Source organism: Capra hircus, chromosome 5, assembly GCF_001704415.2.
Source record: "Capra hircus breed San Clemente chromosome 5, ASM170441v1, whole genome shotgun sequence".
In the NCBI taxonomy this organism is placed as follows: domain Eukaryota; kingdom Metazoa; phylum Chordata; class Mammalia; order Artiodactyla; family Bovidae; genus Capra; species Capra hircus.
This window is the reverse complement of record NC_030812.1, coordinates 30,381,563-30,399,783: the sequence shown is the minus strand read 5'-3', so window position 1 is coordinate 30,399,783 and position 18,221 is coordinate 30,381,563. Positions and strand designations below refer to the sequence as shown.

Here is an 18,221-nt window from a genome sequence, read left to right as displayed (position 1 = left end):
ATTTGGATGAGAGTGGCAGTCAGTTGGTTACCTGTATGGGAGAACACGGTAGAAAAGAAAGTTGGGAAAAATAAGTATTAAGTCTTAGGGTGATGGTCCTGAATGAATGAGGGGTAAGGAATAGGAACAAGGTTGAAGGAGTAAAAACCTTGATTCTCTACCAATGGCCACAGTCATCACTCCTTAGAAAAGAAGATACTGGCCCTGAGTGCTCCCCAGACACAGAGAAGTCAATTACAAAAAGATTTCTCAGTTTATTTGCATATTTACATTGTCACTCCTGGGAGCCAGCTTCACTTCAGGAGTCCCCAGCTCCCCTCACCCAGCCAACACCCAAAGCCTACAGAGGAGACTGGGTCCTGAATAAACAGTGCCAGGACTCATATCCCAACCCCATAGGTTATCACAGTTCATTTATTTAGCAAAAACAGAGCTAGAGGACAGTGCCCATGAGACATCCTTGCCTCTTTGTAAACATGGACAACCAGGCCACTGGAGCCTGGGTAAGTGTGCAAACATGAGGGTACCTCACTGTGTGCCTAGAGGGCCAGGGACACAGCTGGCAACCAAACAAACCCGTGAAGTCCTGAGGGCGCCCCCACAAGCCCCCACTAGAGCTTGGAAAGTACCAGGGGCAGAATCAAGGCAGCTGCCCCTTGCTCAAGGGCTCATCTCCAGGCTCACATGAGATGGCAGCGGCGCTCTTGCCCATATGAATTTTCCACCCGGGCAATCTCCTGGATGACTTTGGTGAAGATGCCTTGAGTCAGCTGCAAGGGATAAGGATTCAGGGCAAAAAAAAAAAATTGGTTGAGTTCACTGCCAATACTACCCAACTCTTAGGTGAATGCCCCACTCCCCCACCATCCCCACCACCAAGCAGTGGCATAAAAAGAAAAACACTGCTGCCCCCACCACCCTCCTACTCTTCAGGCCCAATACCTGATTATTCCGAGCAGATGACTCCATAAATGTTGCACCCCAGGATGCTGCCAGCTTCTTCCCCTCAACAGCCTGGACCTCCCTAGAAGCAAATTCAGGACATGAAAATGAAGAATAGCAATGGGCCCCATGTTCTCTGAAAAATCTTTACAGAAACTAGACTTCCTCTGACTCATCTCATTCCAAGGTTTGGGAGAAAGTCTGTGGAAGAAGAAAATACAAGAAAACAAAGGAGCCTAGGACTGAGGCTTGAAATATGAAATTATAGCTTTTGAGATAGAAGGATCATTTTGTCTCAACCTTCAAGTTAGAAAGGAAGAGGTAAAACAACTGGTTTAAATCAGTGGCAGAGCCAGGACAAGAGCCTGACTCACTCCTAGACACTTTCCTTTGCCTTAAGCTACAGAGATTTCCATACCTGTCTGGAGAGAGATCGGCCTTGTTTCCCACCAGCACCACCGGCAGCCTGGGAGGAGACAGCAGTTACAACAGAATCCCTCCCCTCTGTTCCCCATGGACCCCGACCTCCTTCACATCGTAGCTGGACAACTCCCCATCAAACCAGATAGGATCAATGTTCCGGCTTCCTCCTTAATTTGGATCAATACTCCCCTCTGCCCTCCCTCTTCCCTGGTGTCCACACTATGTCTTTATCCCCTGTGCCACGTACCGGGTTTTCCCGTGGCCTTCATGTAGCTTTTGGTACAGACTCTCAATGACTTGGAAGCTTTAAACACAAGAAAAGAATCTTACAATTTTATTCTGGGACAGCCCTCAGGTCTTCCCAAGTCCACCACTCTCAACCTTGGTCACTTACCTATGCAGAGAGGTGACAGAATACACAAGCACATAACCATGGACCCCAATGATGAATGAATAGGGCAGAATGCTGTACTCATCCTGACAAGAAACAGAAATATCAATACCTTGATTCACAAGACTCAGATGGCCAAGTTTGGTGGGCTGCATCCTGGGGACCCTCCCTGTGGCACTCCCTACTCCGGTCACTTCTATCCAACAAGTATTTATAGAGTAGCTCCAAACAACACTGCACACTGAAATACTGCTAAAATGCTTTTAATACTACTTTACAGATGAGCCTCAGAGGCTACCAGACTTCATCTCCCAGGACTGAACTGCCACATTTAGACACCCTACCCCAAACTGGTACCTGCCCTGCTGTGTCCACCAGGTGTAGGTGAAACTCATCTTTGCCAACAGTCACTATCTTGCTGTAAGCTGAAAAGAAAAGAAAACTTGACTGTGAGGTGCCTTGTAGGGCGAGCAATCTGTGCCCCTATATATTAACACAGATGGGCCAGGTTCAAGGAGCTCTCCAGAAAACTTAAGATACAATGTTAGGCTTCTTATTGTCTACACATGCACTATCCTGGACTCAGTATCTTGGAAAATGCACACTCTAGCTCCACTCACAGAACAGGATTGATAGAGAAGAGACTCGATTTAATATCTAATTAAATCATCCCTTTGGCACCCGGAAAATCCCAAAGTGTGGCCTTGGGTGGGGCACCCAAGCCCTCCCTACCCCAACCCAAGAGGAGAAATTTACTCACTATTCTCCACAGTAGGATCATAGTCTTCCAGGAACTCTCCCTCCACAAATTGATGTGCTAAAGATGTCTTCCCTGTGGGAAGCAGAGGTAATTGTAGCCAAATCATCCATCCACATTCATTTCCTCTGTCCTTTCGGGCTGTGGCCCTGGACTAAAGGAAACCCCGAATTAGCATCCTAGCCTGTGAATGCCCCATGCAATGCTTTCCCATAGACTCCTTCACCCTCTTTTCGCCCCAGGTCTCTGCACCTTGGCCACCGGATGCATACAGTAGCGACGCAGGAAGCTTTTCCTGCTGTCTTTCCCCACCCAACTCCTGGGAAGATCCGGATTCCCCAGGATTTAGTCAGCCTTGCGTCCGACACCTGAGACTTGCCCCACCCAGACCGCGCCCCCGCCACCAAATCCTGCCCCCATCTCCACCCCCCCCCCAGAGTAACGAACGCTGAGGACCACTGTGGTGTTCAAGCAGTAAGCCCATGTATACTCTTCCATGCTCCAGCTTCCTGCCGCCTTGAACACTACCACCACCCCAGCCTTTCCCACTCCAACCTTTCAGTCCTCGCTCTACAAGCTGGTTCTAAGGATGCCACCATTTCTCCCTGGGTCGCCTTCCCGCGGCAGTGCGCCTCCTCTGGCCACAAAGCCGCGGTGCATCGGTGCTCTGCCCTAGAGGGAGACTCACCTACAGAACGGTATCCGAGGATGACCACCTTCCTGTAGCGAACTAACGGCATGGCAGGAGCCGGCCCCGAGGGGCTTGCAGAACTTGGAGCTGAGAGAGCCCCAAGAAGAGAAAGTCGCAGTGCAGTCCGGTGTGGCAAGCGGCACGGGAAAGTCGCTCACTCTGAAGCTGCCAGGGGCAAGCTAGAAGGAAACCAAAACAAGCGCCGCGCCCGGAGCTGGCCACGTGATCACAACACAGCAAGACTAAGGCGAGGGAGCCGGGCGACCGGGGAACTACACTGCCGCGCCGCTCAGGGCTCCGCCCCCCAGGCCGCTCGCCATTGGTCCATTAGAAAGGATAGGGGCGGAGCCGTTAGCAGGAGGGAAGGGCGGGCCTCACGTGGAGCGGGAGAAAAAGGAGTTTCGCATGCGCACACTAGACCCGGTTCATTCATAAAGAAACAGAAAGGAACCCGGGGTCCTAGAGGTGTTTGCGCGTTTGCAATCTAGTAATAGTGGCTGCAAAGAATCGTGGATGGAAAAGCGTTGTGGCTGGGCTGGAATTTATGGTTGAAAGATTCTAGGTCTCCCTTTTGCAAGATCTCCGGAGTCCTTGGGTAGGGAAAAAAGGCCAAAGTTGTAATATATCCCCCTCCAAACTTTAGCCCCAGATATTTTATTGTCAGGTTTCTGTAGTCTTCCAGGATCTAACTTCGGAACTGCGATTCTTACTCCTTGAAAAATTGTTAAAATTTGTGGCCAAGTCCTCTGAGGTTTAGCTGTTATCGTTATCACAATCAAAGCATTTATTTGTTCAACAAATATTTATTAAGCGTATACTATATGTTTTAGTTATTGCTCCATCTTTGAAGATAAGAGTGATGAACACAATAGATAAGGTCTCTGAGTTCACAAGCTTAAAATTCAGTTGGGAAGAAACAAACATAAACCAGTAAATGTTAGATAATATTAAGTGCAACAAAAAAAGCAATGTTACAAGGGACTTCTGGGTGGTCCAAGGCAGAGTACTCTTTGTTCCCAATGCAGAGGGCGGGGGTTCAATCCCTGGTCAGGATACTAAGATCCCACATGCTGCAATTAAGACCCTGTGCAGACAAATAAATAAAAATAGAGGGGGGGGGCGGGGAACTGTGATAAGAAATGACTGGATTAGTCATTAGTGACACAAATTAGTGGCTTTTCATTTCAAAAGAAGCCCCATTTAAGGTGAAGTTCAAATGACAGTAAGGAGCCAGCTAGGTAAATATTCAGACAGAAGAATCCACCAGCACTAGGATGGAAATAAGTTTGTGAAAATCCAGAAAAGAGAGAGAAAGCCAGTTAGCCTAAAGTAGATGAAGTCTAAGAGGATCGCAGGTGCTAGCCCATGTAAAGCAGTTTGGGCTAATTCTAAATACCTAGAAAACTGCTGGTGATGGCTGTTGATGGTGTCATTAAGTAAATTGGGGCATGACATGATCTGAATTGTGTTTCTAAAAGATCTTTCTGACTGTGGAGAATGGATTGGGGTTTGAGAGAAACAGGAGCAAGTGGAACAAACAGGGAGATCAGCTAGGAGTCTGCTATTTGTAGACCAGGTAAGGGATGAGAGTGGCTTGACTAGAGTGATAGTGATGAATGAATTTCATTCAGAGAATTCGGGGTATGTTTTGAGGCTGAGGTTAAGCTCACTTGCTTGCCGAAGGTATGGATACAGAAGGTGAGGGAGGAAAACGAGGAAAGAAAACACCTAGGTTTAGAGAGAGTTTTACTTTATGCCAGGAGAATTGCACTGTCATCTTATTTAATATTCACCATAGCCTGAGGTTATTAATTGGCATTGTTCATGCATTCATCAACAAATATTTATCAAACAACCACCATGTCCCAGTCACTTCCAGGTGCTTAGAATACAGCGGAGAACAATACAGACAAGGTCTCTGCTTACAAGGATCAAGTATTCTTTTGGGAGAAGACCAACAATCTAGAAGTAAACAGTAAATAAGTTACAATTTAAAAGTAATAACTGCAATGAGAAAAAATAAATAAGACATTAGTGGGCTAGAAAGTAACTTGGGGTGTTATTCCCCTCTTTTTAAAATAATTTTATGTATTCACTTATTTTTTTGGCTGTGCTGGGTCTTTGTTGCTGATTGGGCATTTCTCTCTTTGCAGAGAGCAGGGGCTACTCTCTAGTTGCATTGCTTGGGCTTCTCATTGCAGTGGCTTCTCTTGTTTTGGAGCACAGGCTCTAGGCATGTGGGCTCAGTAGCTGTGGTTCCCAGGCTCTAGAGCACAGGCTCAATAATTGTGATTCACAGGCTTAGTGGCTCTGTGACATGTGGGATCTACCCAGACCAGGGATAGAACCTGTGTCTCCTGCCTTGGCAGGCCGATTTTTTACCACTGAGCCACCAGATAAGCCCCATACTCTCTTTTTATGTATCCTAGAAAGCCTGAGGAGGTAACATTTGTGTCCATGACTTGAGTTGTTGCTGTTTTTTAGTTGCTAAGTCATGTCCAAGTCTTTTGCGACCTCATGGACTGCAGCCAGCCAGACTCCTTTGTACATGAGATTTCCCGGATAAAAATACTGGAGTGGGTTGCCATTTCCTTTTCTAGGCGATCTTCCTGACCCAGGGATCAAACCTGCATCTCCTGTATTGGCAGGTGGATTCTTTACCACTGAGCCACCAGAGAGACTTGAGTAATGGGTAGCTGTTATTACTGTTCTCTTACAGATGTAGAAGCTGAGACTTAGTCATACAGGTAGCATACAAAAGTTATTTCTTCTGGAAGACCCTGATGAGGTGAGTGTGTAGGAGTTAGACTGTATTAGAGGACAGGCTTTATAAAACTAAAGAATCATCTCATGCTTAAAAATATCTAGATCTACAAAAGTTATTTCAAAGAGCCACTTTTTAATCTGGTCTCAGAAAAGGACCTTTACTGTTGGGTAAAGGAAGTTCCTTGTAGAGCAGCAATTTTATGTTGGATTATTGGGCCTGAATGAGGTTGGCAGTAGTCCCAGATTAGGTTTTAAACACTGTAGCATAAAATAAAGAACTGGATTCAATTCAATAAAATTTTATTCATTTCTTCCTTTGTATCAGGCACTCTTACCATATCTGGCACACTAGGTATATAAAGGTAAGTAATAGATGCCTTTTTTATTGCTTGTCTTTCCAGGTTAACTTTCTACCTTTTTCCACCCAGATTTGTGTCTAAGAGGTAGACCTTGATCCTTGGATCCCAGGGGGGTTCAGCCAAAGAGGAGTACTCACAGAACACAAGGAAGAGATGGTCTGTTCCCACCATGAAGGTCACAGCACCTCTCAAAGCACTCCCCTTACCCCAACACAGGCAGCTCTCCTATTCTATTTCCAGTAATTGCCTCCCTCACCCTTCAGGCCCTACAGTAGTTAAGAGCTTCTCTGATACTCACCTGGGGTGCTGCTCTATCCCCTTTGTTTTCCTACACCCTGCCTGCACCTTTGTAAGTAGTCTCTTTATTAAACATCCTCGAACTCTCTCGTTTTCAGTCAAGAAGAAGGCAAAAGGACTAAAACAAAGGACTTTCTCTTGTGAGTTTTTTTTTCTTTTTTTAATGCAGAAAGAAGATCTCATGGAAAATGTTCTCCTACATCTTGAACAGAACTGTATCACATGACCATCACTACCTACAAGAGAGCCAGGAAGTTTTGTTTAGCATTTTGTTTTCCACTCTTTGCAAAGGAAAGCAAAAGAGAATAGGAACAAATGTTTAGTGAGCCATTCTAATAGACCTGCATATCTTGAGACCAAGATATTTGTTAAATATCAATCACCATAAAGGGAGGGCATAAATGGTTACTCCATAAAGATCACAGATATGCAAAGATCACCAATAAAGGATAAAATGAAGGGAGCAAACTACCCTAATGTTTGATAAATAAGCTTAGCATAAAATTTCTAGAGACAGCATCATACATTGCTCTATTTCAAACAGCTGAGATAAAATAAAGATGAATTGCTGCCAGAAAGCTGTTTTAAGTATCTCTATGAAAAATGAAGGGACTTCCCTGCACTCTAGTGGTTAAGACTTTGCCTTCCATTTCAGGAGGTGCTGGTTTGATCCCTGGTTGGGGAGCTAAGATCGAGGCCAAAAACCAAAAGATAAAACAGAAACATTGTAACAAATTCAATAAAGACTTTTTAAAAATGATCCACATCAAACAAAAATCTTGAAGAAAATAAAAATGTTTTTACTATTAGTATGTTTGCATTGAAATGATGGGTTCCATTTCACAGATCTTCTTGGTTTCTCACAGTTTTGGTGGAGGAATAGTTATGGCTTCACCTCCCTGCTGATATATCAGTTATCTATTGTTGCATAACAAACTATATCAAAACTTGGTGGTTTAAAACAACACCAGCGTATTATTTCTGATGATTTCATGGATTGAATTGGCAGTTCTTCTGTTGGCTCTCCTGGACTCACTCATGGGGCTAACAGAAGCCACAGACCCTTTGCAAGACCCTCTCCTTCAACTAGGTACAGGTACACCTCTCTTTGGTTCTTGTGACCCTTTCTTCCCTTGCCCTTCAGGTCTAGGGGTTAGCACCTCTGGTGACTCCCCACTGAAGACAGACTCTGAATACTGTGGAACACTTGTAGATACTCCATCCTGTTCACTTTATGAACATTCCTTGCATTCTATGCTCCTCAATTCCCCATTTGAGTATGCAATCTGTTTCCTTCAAGGATTCTGATTGCTACACTTCCAAATGTCATAGTAGGAAAAATTATCAAACAAAATTATAGCAAGTTTCACATTACAGTAAAACTAGCTACAACCATAGAAGAAATGTTTCTTCAAGGGGAAAAAAAAAAAAAAAAAAAACAAGAGAAAGAGGAAGGAAAGAAGAAAGGGAGGAAGGAAGAATGATTGATTCTGTCTGGAAAGATCAAAGAGATTTCACATGATAACTGATAAATGAGTTGAAACTTAAAGCTCAAGAATGCCCTGAGCAAAAAAGCAAAATGCTGGGCTGGAGAGGGATAAATTAGGAGTTTGGGATTAACTGAACTGAACTGAACTATGTATATATGTATATAAAATGGACGGGGCTTCCCTGTTGGCTCAGTGGTAAAGATGCCACCTGCCAGTGAGGGAGACACGGGTTTGATCCCTTTCCAGGAAGATTCCAAATGCCATGGGGCATCTAAGTCCATGTGCCACAACTACTGAGCCTGGGCTCTAGAGCCCGGGAACCACAGTTACTGAGTACTGTAACTACTGAAGCTCCTCGCCTAGAGTCTGTGCTCTGCAACAAGAGAAGCCCCTGCAGTGAGAAGCCTGCACACAGCAACGAAGAGAAGCCCCCATGCAGCAATGAAGATCCATCGCAGTTAAAAAAGAGTCAAATTATTATTTTTTTAAATGGAGGTACTTCCCTGGTGGTCCAGTGGTTATGACTCCATACTCCCAACATTCGGGGTATGGATTTCATCCCTGGCTGGGGAACTAAGATCCTGCATGCCACACAACTGGGCCTAAAAAAATAAATAAAATAGATAACCAACGAGGACCTACTGTATGGCACACGGAACTACACTCAATATCTTGTAATAACCTAAAATGGAAAAGAATCTGAAATATATATAACTGGGTCACTTTGCCATGAATCACTATGCTGAAACTAACACAACATTGTAAATAAATATGTTGCTGTTGTTGTTCAGTCCCTCAGCCATCTCCAGCTCTTTGTGACCCCATGGACTGCAGCACACCAGGCTTCCCTGCCCTTCACCAACTCACAGAGTTTGCTCAAACTCATGTCCATTGAGTCGGTGATCCCATCCAACTATCTCGTCCTCTGTCATCCCCTTCTCCTCCTGCCTTCTATCTTTTCTAGAATCAGAGTCTTTTCCAATAAGTCAGCTCTTCACATCAGGTGGCCAAAGTATTGGGGCTTCAGCTTCGGCATCAGTCCTTCCAATGAATACTCAGGGTTGATTTCTTTTAAGATCAACCGGTTTGATCTCCTTGCTGTCCAGGGAACTCTCATTCCATTAAAAAAAAAAAAGTTTTAAGACAAAATGCTAAAAGAAGTGCAAAAGCCCAGTGTATTTGGAAATACAGAGTGGATACTGTACTTGGAGCATTCTGTGTGTGTGAGTTATGTGTGGAGATTAAGGCTGGAAATTTGACTGGAATCAGATCAAGGCAGGTTCTGAATGCCAGATTTAAAAATTTGATCTTTATTCAGTACCCCAAGGGCTTTCAAAATATACCACTAGTGGTATGTAAGATGACTTAGTTAATACACAAACTTAAAAATTACATAACAAATTTTTTTTGTTATGTAAGGGAGACTTAATGCCAAAACTATGACTTCAGAAATATTCTTGCTTAGATGAGACTGAAATTGATAGAAAGAAAAGACAGTAAAATACTAAATAATTATATGGGTGGAATGGAACTATAGACATAGTCATAAAAATAGTAAGAGGTTTGGGAAGCTCTGCAATGAGCAGTTGGACCTTTGCTATTTCCCAGGTGGAAGTGTCGTGGGGAGGACAGTACTGTGAAGACAGCTGTGCTTTGTAAGGATCTCACTGGTGACCCTGTGGAGAAGGATGTACCAGGAGAGACTGAGGCTGGAGGCAGCAGCATAATTAGGAAGCTGATACCCAGGAGGAGAAAGATGAGGGCTTGGACCACAACAGCAACAGAGAGGATGCTGAGGACTCCTACAAAGGGCACTCCAGACAGAACTTTTAAAGATGATGACCTGATTCAGTCGAGTTCAGTTCAGTTCAGTCGCTCAGTCGTGTCCGACTCTTTGCGGCCCCATGAATCGCAGCACGCCAGGCCTCCCTGTCCATCACCAACTCCCGGAGTTCATTCAGATTCACGTCCATCGAGTCAGTGATGCCATCCAGCCATCTCATCCTCTGTCGTCCCCTTCTCCTCCTGCCCCCAATCCCTCCCAGCATCAGTCTTTTCCAATGAGTTAACTCTTCGCATGAGGTGGCCAAAGTACTGGAGTTTCAGCTTTAGCATCATTCCTTCCAAAGAAATCCCAGGGTTGATCTCCTTCAGAATGGACTGGTTGGATCTCCTTGCAGTCCAAGGGACTCTCAAGAGTCTTCTCCAACACCACAGTTCAAAAGCATCAATTCTTCAGCGCTCAGCCTTCTTCACAGTCCAACTCTCACATCCATACATGACTACTGGAAAAACCATAGCCTTGACCTCATAATAAGAGGCCAAATTCCATTTATAGATTTGGAGGACATGGGGAGGACAGGAATCGTTTAGTGGGGGGATGGGGAGAGTGTTGAATCAATGCACTATGTTTTACATAGTTGTTTTGTTTGTTTGTTTATTTGTGGATTTTTTGTCTTTGCCACATCACACGGCATTTGGGATATTTGTACTTCAACCAGGGATCAAACCCATGCTTCCTGAAGTGGAAGTGTGGAGTCTTAACCACTGGACCACCAAGGAAGTCTCTAATGCACTTATTTTTGACCTGTGGATTTTGAGACAACTCCCAGCTGTTCACATATTAATGAGCCAACTAAGGATATGTATCTCTAGGCACTCACCAGAAAAAAATAACCAGAATACATGTGCAGGTATCTCCCCTGCATGTTTCATACGTCTGGTACTTTCCTTATCCTTATACCTCTTCTTAAATTTTGCTATCATGGAGTTTGATAAACACCAACTCATTTCAGAAAAATTAGCAGTACTTACCTCCTCTAAAGGCACCTTGCTTGATCCAAGGACCACAATCAGCAACTTCCAAAATAACTGAATTATAACGTATGAGAGCTGGAGGACCTTGGTGATCATCTGGTACAGTTATTCTGAAGAGTGAGGATACGTTAGAGTCACTCAGACAGTTTGTTAATGCACAGATTGTCGGACCCTACACCAGAATTTTTGATTCAATAGGTCTGGGTAGGAACCAAAAATGTGCCTTTTGAACAAATTTCCAGGCAATTCTGAGGTGGCTGATCTATGGACCACACTTTGAGAACCACTGATGGAGCACAACTTCTCCAAACTACAGACTGAGAAAATGCAGCCTGGAGAAGTAAAGTGCATTATACCAGAGAAATATGGAAAGAATATGGACTTTGCAGTCAACCAGACCTGGTTTCAGATCCTGACTGACTCACTTTGTGATCTCAGGCAGGTACTCGACTCCTCTGAGCCTCAGTTTCTCTTCTATGAAATGGTTAGAATAACCAGGTAGTAAACATTTGTCCTTCTTTCCAGCTGCCACAGAAAGACAGAGTTGCCAGATAGTGGCCACGGTGTCAGCGGTGCCTTCCAGCATCTAGCCAGGGCGTCAGCCTGCACACTGCACTGTCCAGTGTTCAATGGCAGTTGCCGCAATGCCCCTGGCTTGGTTCTGACAGAGGCATTGTTTTTGGCTGTACAACCTTGGAACCAGACCTTTAGCCCTCCTGTGACCTGCAGAAATCTTTCTGGAATCAAATACTGGCTTTTGCACAACTCTTGTGAGAAGTAAATGAGATAATCCCTATCACTCAATTGAAAAATATTTGGTACTCATTAAATTGAAGCCATCAAAAGAACTATCATTATTAGTTTGAAAATGAATTAGCAGTTTGGCCAGAGAGGTATGCACAGAAGCAGATGGCCTGGCTCCCTCCCTGGACACCACTGAGAAAGGCAATGCTGGGAGGAGCACAGTCTAGCCAACTTGGGAATTGGACTTGCTCAGGACACCTCCAAACGGTCATGCACTAGGGAAGCCTCAAATTAATTCATGAACACCAGATCTGGGTTCCCACCATGCTTTCCCTTTCCACTACCGAGGAAGTCTGTGCTCCTCTATCTAGGGCACTCCCTTTTCCAGTGAGGTACCAATTTGTTGCCCAATGAACGGAAAATTAGGATAAAGAAGAAGGTATTTCAACCAGGTCACATGGAGACCCAAAGAACCATCCCTGACCCACCAATGACCACATTCAGCACCTCTCTCCTCAAGATAATTCTAGGCATGGACCTCCCTGGTGGTCCATTGGTTAAGAATCCGCCTGCCAATGCAGGGGACACAGGTTAAATCCTTGGTCCATCCCTGGTCTGGAAGGAGTCCACTTACCACAGGGCAACTGGGCCTGTGCACCGCAACTACCAAAGCGTACATGCCCTGGAGCCTATGCTTCTCAACAAAAGAAGCCACCGCAATGAGAAGCCCACGCACTACAACTAGACAGCAGCCCCCACTTGCGCTGTAACTAGAGAACTCCTGAGTGCAGCAATGAAGATGCAGCACAACTCCCCCAAAATAATAAATTAATGCATAATGAAAGATAATTCTAGGCACATGGTAACAAATTGATTGACTGAGTTGCCCATTTGCCACATTCCATTTTGGATTAATAGATTGATACTGGTTTATCAAGGGCTTTCTCTTTCATTTCGTTGTTGTTCAGTCCCTCTTTTGTATCCAACTGTTTACAACCCCATGGTCTGCAGCACGCCAGGATTCCCTGTCCTTCACCATCTCCTGGAGCTTGCTCAAATTCATGTCCATTGAGTTGGTAATGCCATCCAACCATCTCATCGTCTATCGTCCCCTTCTCCTCCTGCCTTCTATCTTTCCTAGCATCAGGATCTTTTCCAGTAAGTTGACTCTTTGAATCAGGTGACCAAAGTAGTGGAGCTTCAGCTTCAGCTTTCCAATGAATTCAGTCTTTAATGAATATTCAAGCTTGATTTCCTTTAGGATTTACTGGTTTGATCTCCTCGCAGTCCAAGGGACTCTCAAGAGTCTTCTCCAACACCACAGTTCAAAAGCATCAATTCTTCAGCACTCAGCCTTCTTTATGGTACAACTCTCACATCCAAACATGACTACTGCAAAAACCATAGCTTTGACTAGATGGACCTTTGTTGGCAAAGTAATATCTCTGCTTTTTAATGCACCATCTAGGATTGTCATAACTTTTCTTTCAAGGAGCAAGTGTCTTTTAATTTCATGGCTGCAATCACCATCTGCAGTCATTTTGGAGCCCGAGAAATATAAGTCTCTGACTACTTCCATCGTTTCCCCATTTACTTACCATGAAGTGATAGGACCAGATGCCATGACCTTAGTTTTTTTGAATGTTTAGTTTTTTCTTTTTTTTGAATGTTTAGTTTTAACATTTACCCTATCTATTTGCCTTGAAGTGATGGGACCGGATGCCAGCTTTTCACTCTTCTCTTTCACCTTCATCAAGAGGTTCTTTAGTTCCTTTCTGCTTTCTGCCATAAGGATGGTGTCATCTGCATATCTGAGGTTATTGATATTTCTCCTGGCAGTCTTGATTCCAGTTTGTGACTCATCCATCTGGCATTTTGCATGATGTACTCTGCATATAAGGTAAATAAACAGAGTGACAATATACAGCCTTGACACACTCCTTTCCCAATTTTGAACCACTCTGTTGTTCCATGTTCAGTTCTAACTGTTGCTTCTTGACCTGCATACAGGTTTCTCAGGAAAAAGGTAAGGTGGTCTAATATTCCTATCTCCTGAAGAATTTTCCACAGTTTGTTGTGACCCACACAGTCGAAGGCTTTAGCATAGTAAATAAAGCAGAAGTAGATATTTTTCTGGAACTCTCTTGCTTTTTCAATGATCCAATGGATGTTGGCAATTGATCTCTGGTTCCTCTGCCTTTTCTAAATCCATCTTGAACATCTGGAAGTTCTCCATTCATGTACTATTGAAGCCTAGCTTGGAGGATTTTGAGAATGACCTTGACAGCATGTGAAATGAGTGCAATTGTGCAGTAATTTGAACATTCTTTGGCATTGCCCTTCTTTAGGATTGGAATGAAAACTGACCTTTTCCAGTCCTGTGGTTGCTGCTGAGTTTTCCAAATTTTCTGGCATATTGAGTGCACACTTTAAAAGCATCATCTTTTAGGATTTGAAATCGCTCAGCTGAAATTCCATCACCTCCCCTAGCTTTGTTCATAGTGATGCTTCTTAAGGCCCATTTGACTTCACATTCCTGAATGTCTGGCTCTAGGTGAGTGATCACACCATCATTGTTATCCAAGTCATTAAGATCTTTTTTTATAGTTCTTCTGTGTATTCTTGCCACCTCTTCTTAGTATCTTCTGCTTCTGTTAGGTCCATACCATTTCTGTCCTTTATTGTACCCATCTTTGCATGAAATGTTCCCTTGGTATCTCTAATTTTCTTGAAGAGATCTCTAGTCTTTCCCATTTTATTGTTTTCCTCTATTTCTTTGCATTGTTCACTTAGGAAGGCTTTCTTATCTCTCCTTTCTGTTTTTGGGAACTCTGCATTCAGTTGGGTATATCTTCCCAGTTTTATTTTTCTTTCTTTCATTTCAGATACATTAATATAAAGCAGATAAAGTTGAGAGAAATCTTTTTCTCCTTCTGCCTTACTCTTCGCTCCATGCTTTATCCAATCAACCACCAGGTCCTATCAATCCCACAAATATAAATGTTTCCTGAAACTGTCCTTTCCATCTCTACTGCCACCTCTTTAACTCAACCAACACCATCACTCATTATTTCATTGTCTGTTTTGCTTGCTCCCCTCCCTAGGCCCACTGAAAGTGAAGTTGCTCAGTCATGTCTGACTGTTTGCGACCCTGTGGACTGTAGCCCACCAGGCTCCTCCATCCATGGGATTCTCCAGGCAAGAATACTGGCGTGGGTTGCCATTTCCTTCTCCAGGGGATCTTCCCAACCCAGGGATCGAACCCAGGTCTCCCACATTGCAGGCAGACGCTTTAACCTCTGAGCCAACAGGGAACCCCCAAACTCCAAAACTGGGCCCACTAACTCCATTCTAATCCATTCTCCACTTAGGAGCTAGAATGACCTTTTCAAAACCCAAATTTAATCAGGCCATTCCTTTCAGTTAAAACCTAATTAATTTAATCCATTAAAATGATTGCTTATTTCCAGCAGATTCATGTCAATGTATGGCAAAACCAATACAATATTGTAAAGTAATTAGCCTCCAGTTAAAACAAATAAATTTATATTAAAAATAAAATAAAATGATTGCTTATTTCCTAGAAAAATGTCAAAAATCCTTAGTGTAGTATTGCTACAATGCCTAATAGTATTTGCAGGTTCAGTTCAGTTGCTCAGTCATGTCTGAATGTTTGCAACCCCATGGACTGCAGCACGCCAGGCCTCCCTCTCCATCACTGACTCCTGGAGTTTACTTGAACTCATGTCCATTGAGTTGGTGACGCCATCCAACCATCTCAGCCTCTGTCATCCCCTTCTCCTCCCACCTTCAATCTTTCCCAGCATCAGGGTCTTTTCAAATAAGTCAGCTCTTCGCATCAGGTGGCCAAAGTATTGGAGTTTCAGCTTTAGCATCAGTCCTTCCAATGAATATTCAGGACTGATTTTCTTTAGGATGGACTGGTTGGATCTCCTTGCCGTCCAAGGGACTCTTAAGAGTCTTCTCCAACACCACAATTCAAAAGCATCAGTTCTTTGGCACTCAGCTTTCTTTATAGTCCAACTCTCACATCCATACATGACTACTGGAAAAACCATAGCTTTGACTAGATGGACTTTTGTTGGCAAAGTAATGTCTCTGCTTTTTAATATGCTGTCTAGGTTGGTCATAATTTTCCTTTCAAGGAGTAAGCGTCTTTTAATTTCATGGCTGCAATCATCATCTGCAGTGATTTTGGAGACCATGAAAATAAAGTCTGTCACTATTTCTACTGTTTCCCCACCTATTTACCATGAAGCTATGGGACCAGATGCCATGATCTTAGTTTTCTAAATGTTGAGCTTTAAGCCAACTTTTTCACTCTCCTCTTTCACTTTCATCAAGAGGCTTTTGAGTTCTTCTTCGCTTTCTGCCATAAGGGTGGTGTCATCTGCATATCTGAGGTTATTGATATTTCTCCCAGCAATCTTGATTCCAGTTTGTGCTTCTTCCAGCCCGGGTTTCTCATGATGTACTCTGCATATAAGTTAAATAAGCAGGGTGACAATCTACAGTCTTGATGTACTCCTTTCCTTATTTGAAACCAGTCTGTTGTTCCATGTCCAGTTCTAACTGTTGCTTCTTGACCTGCATACAGATTTCTCAAGGGACAGGTCTGGTGGTCTGGTGTTCCCATCTCTTTCAGAATTTTCTATAGTTTGTTGTGATCCACAGTCAAAAGCTTTGGCATAGTCAATGCAACAGAAAAAGATGTTTTTCTGAAACTTTCTTGCTTTTTCAATGATCCAGTGGATGTTGGCAATTTGATTTCTAGTTCCTTTGCCTTTTCTAAACCCAGCTTGAACATCTGCAAGTTTGCAGTTTATGTACTGTTGAAGCCTGGCTTGGAGAATTCTAAGCATTACTTTACTAGTGTGTGAGATGAGTGCAATTGTGCAGTAGTTTGAGTATTCTTTGGCATTGCCTTTCTTTGGGATTGGAATGAAAACCGACCTTTTCCAGTCCTTTGGCCACTGCTGAGTTTTCCAAATTTGCTGGCATATTGAGTGCAGCACTTTCACAGCATCATCTTTTAGGATTTGAAGTAGTATTTGTAGGAGCTTTAATAAATATTTGTTGAAGGGAGGGTGTCTCTGGACCTGAGAGGAACTGCCTTGTCTCTTGTGTGTTAATCTGACTTGTTTAAATCTCAGAGCTCCTCCTTATTTCCAACCCCTTGGAAGCACCTCATTATAGTAGCCTCTGGCATTACAAAGTGATTTTCCTCAAGGTCACAGCTGGTGACTAAGCACCAAATAGAATATACAGCCCTATTGTTCTTATCTGGGGAAACAGTCAAGTAAGAGGCAATCACAGTTCAAAAGTGACAACCACCAGTAGGACACTTGACCCTCCTGCTACACTCCCACCAAGTTTCCAGGCCTTCATATAGACCCTTTCAAAGATAAAGGCAATCCACCTTCTTACCCTCCCAAAGAAGTCCCATTCATCTTTAGACAATTCCACCAGTTGTTGAAAATGAGACATTTCAAAGAATAATCTACCCTAGCCAGTTTATCAAGGAATAGACAGAACGAGGGCAAGGAGGCCATATGAGAGAGAGAGAAACCAGTTCTCCCTCCTGTAGTGGTGCTAAGGTGCCTTGACCAGCTGCCTCCAAGAGAAGAGGAAGGTGGGTGACTTTGGCCCCAGCTTAGCTCAGGGAGAGATTCAGGCTCTCTAGCCTCAGAGATTCTACGAGCTCCTATAGACTAGCCAGGACTAGAACAAGGAAAGGATGTGTGTGGAGGAAATGGGATTAATCCCAGCTCAAATGTTGGGTGGAATCCCAGCTGCTGCAGCTGCTGAGGGCTTAACCAGCTGTTCCCTGGGCAGCTGCAATGTTCAGCCCAGACCTGACTCTCAGGGTGGCAGCTCTGTATCAGCTTAAGGCTATCAGCTCCAAGCAAAGTCAAGGCTCTGTGGAAAGAATCGCTGGAAAGCAAAAGAGTATAGCAGAAAGAGTCCCCAGTTCCAAGAACTTCTGTTTGGACATCATGTGGTTTGAAATCAGACAACTGTGTTCTTACGTTATGTGGTCTCAAGGAGGGAAGTTGAGAGACAGTTTGGGTTTAGGTTTCAGAGAGAAGCAAAGCAAGGACTGGAGGTACTGCCTTCAATTCTCCTTTCCTCTCCTGTCCTGCTTCAATTTCCCTACACTTCCCCCACCACCATGGGTTTCCATAACATGTCCCCCATGGGAATGGATGCATTTCCTACTTGTGATCGGAATTAGTGACACTCACATGCTCCGATGAGGACTAATGTACTTAGGGATAAAGATAACCCCAAAAGCCCATCTAATTGTCAATTTATTTTTTAAACACATGTTTATTTTTGGCTGCAGTGGGTCATAATTGTGGCACTCAAGTTCAGTAGTCGCAACAGACAGGCTTATTTGCCCCATGACATGTGGGATCTTAGTTCCCCAAACAGCGATCAATCCCGTGTCCCCTGCATTGGAAGGTGGATTCTTAACCACTGGATCACCAGAGAAGTCCCAGCAGTTTCTATTTTTAAGTTC

General features: G+C 43.8%; 1 protein-coding gene across 1 annotated transcript; it reads right to left on the bottom strand.

The window, feature by feature from the left end:
* On the bottom strand, positions 235–3,493 carry RHEBL1 (Ras homolog enriched in brain like 1). The gene is made up of 8 exons (XM_005680005.2): positions 3,202–3,493; positions 2,517–2,588; positions 2,114–2,181; positions 1,760–1,842; positions 1,613–1,669; positions 1,361–1,408; positions 943–1,024; positions 235–770 (listed from the first exon to the last, which is right to left on the bottom strand). Exons 1-8 carry the CDS (start codon positions 3,251–3,253, stop codon positions 681–683), a joined length of 552 nt encoding a protein of 183 aa, XP_005680062.1. The 5' UTR covers positions 3,254–3,493; the 3' UTR covers positions 235–680.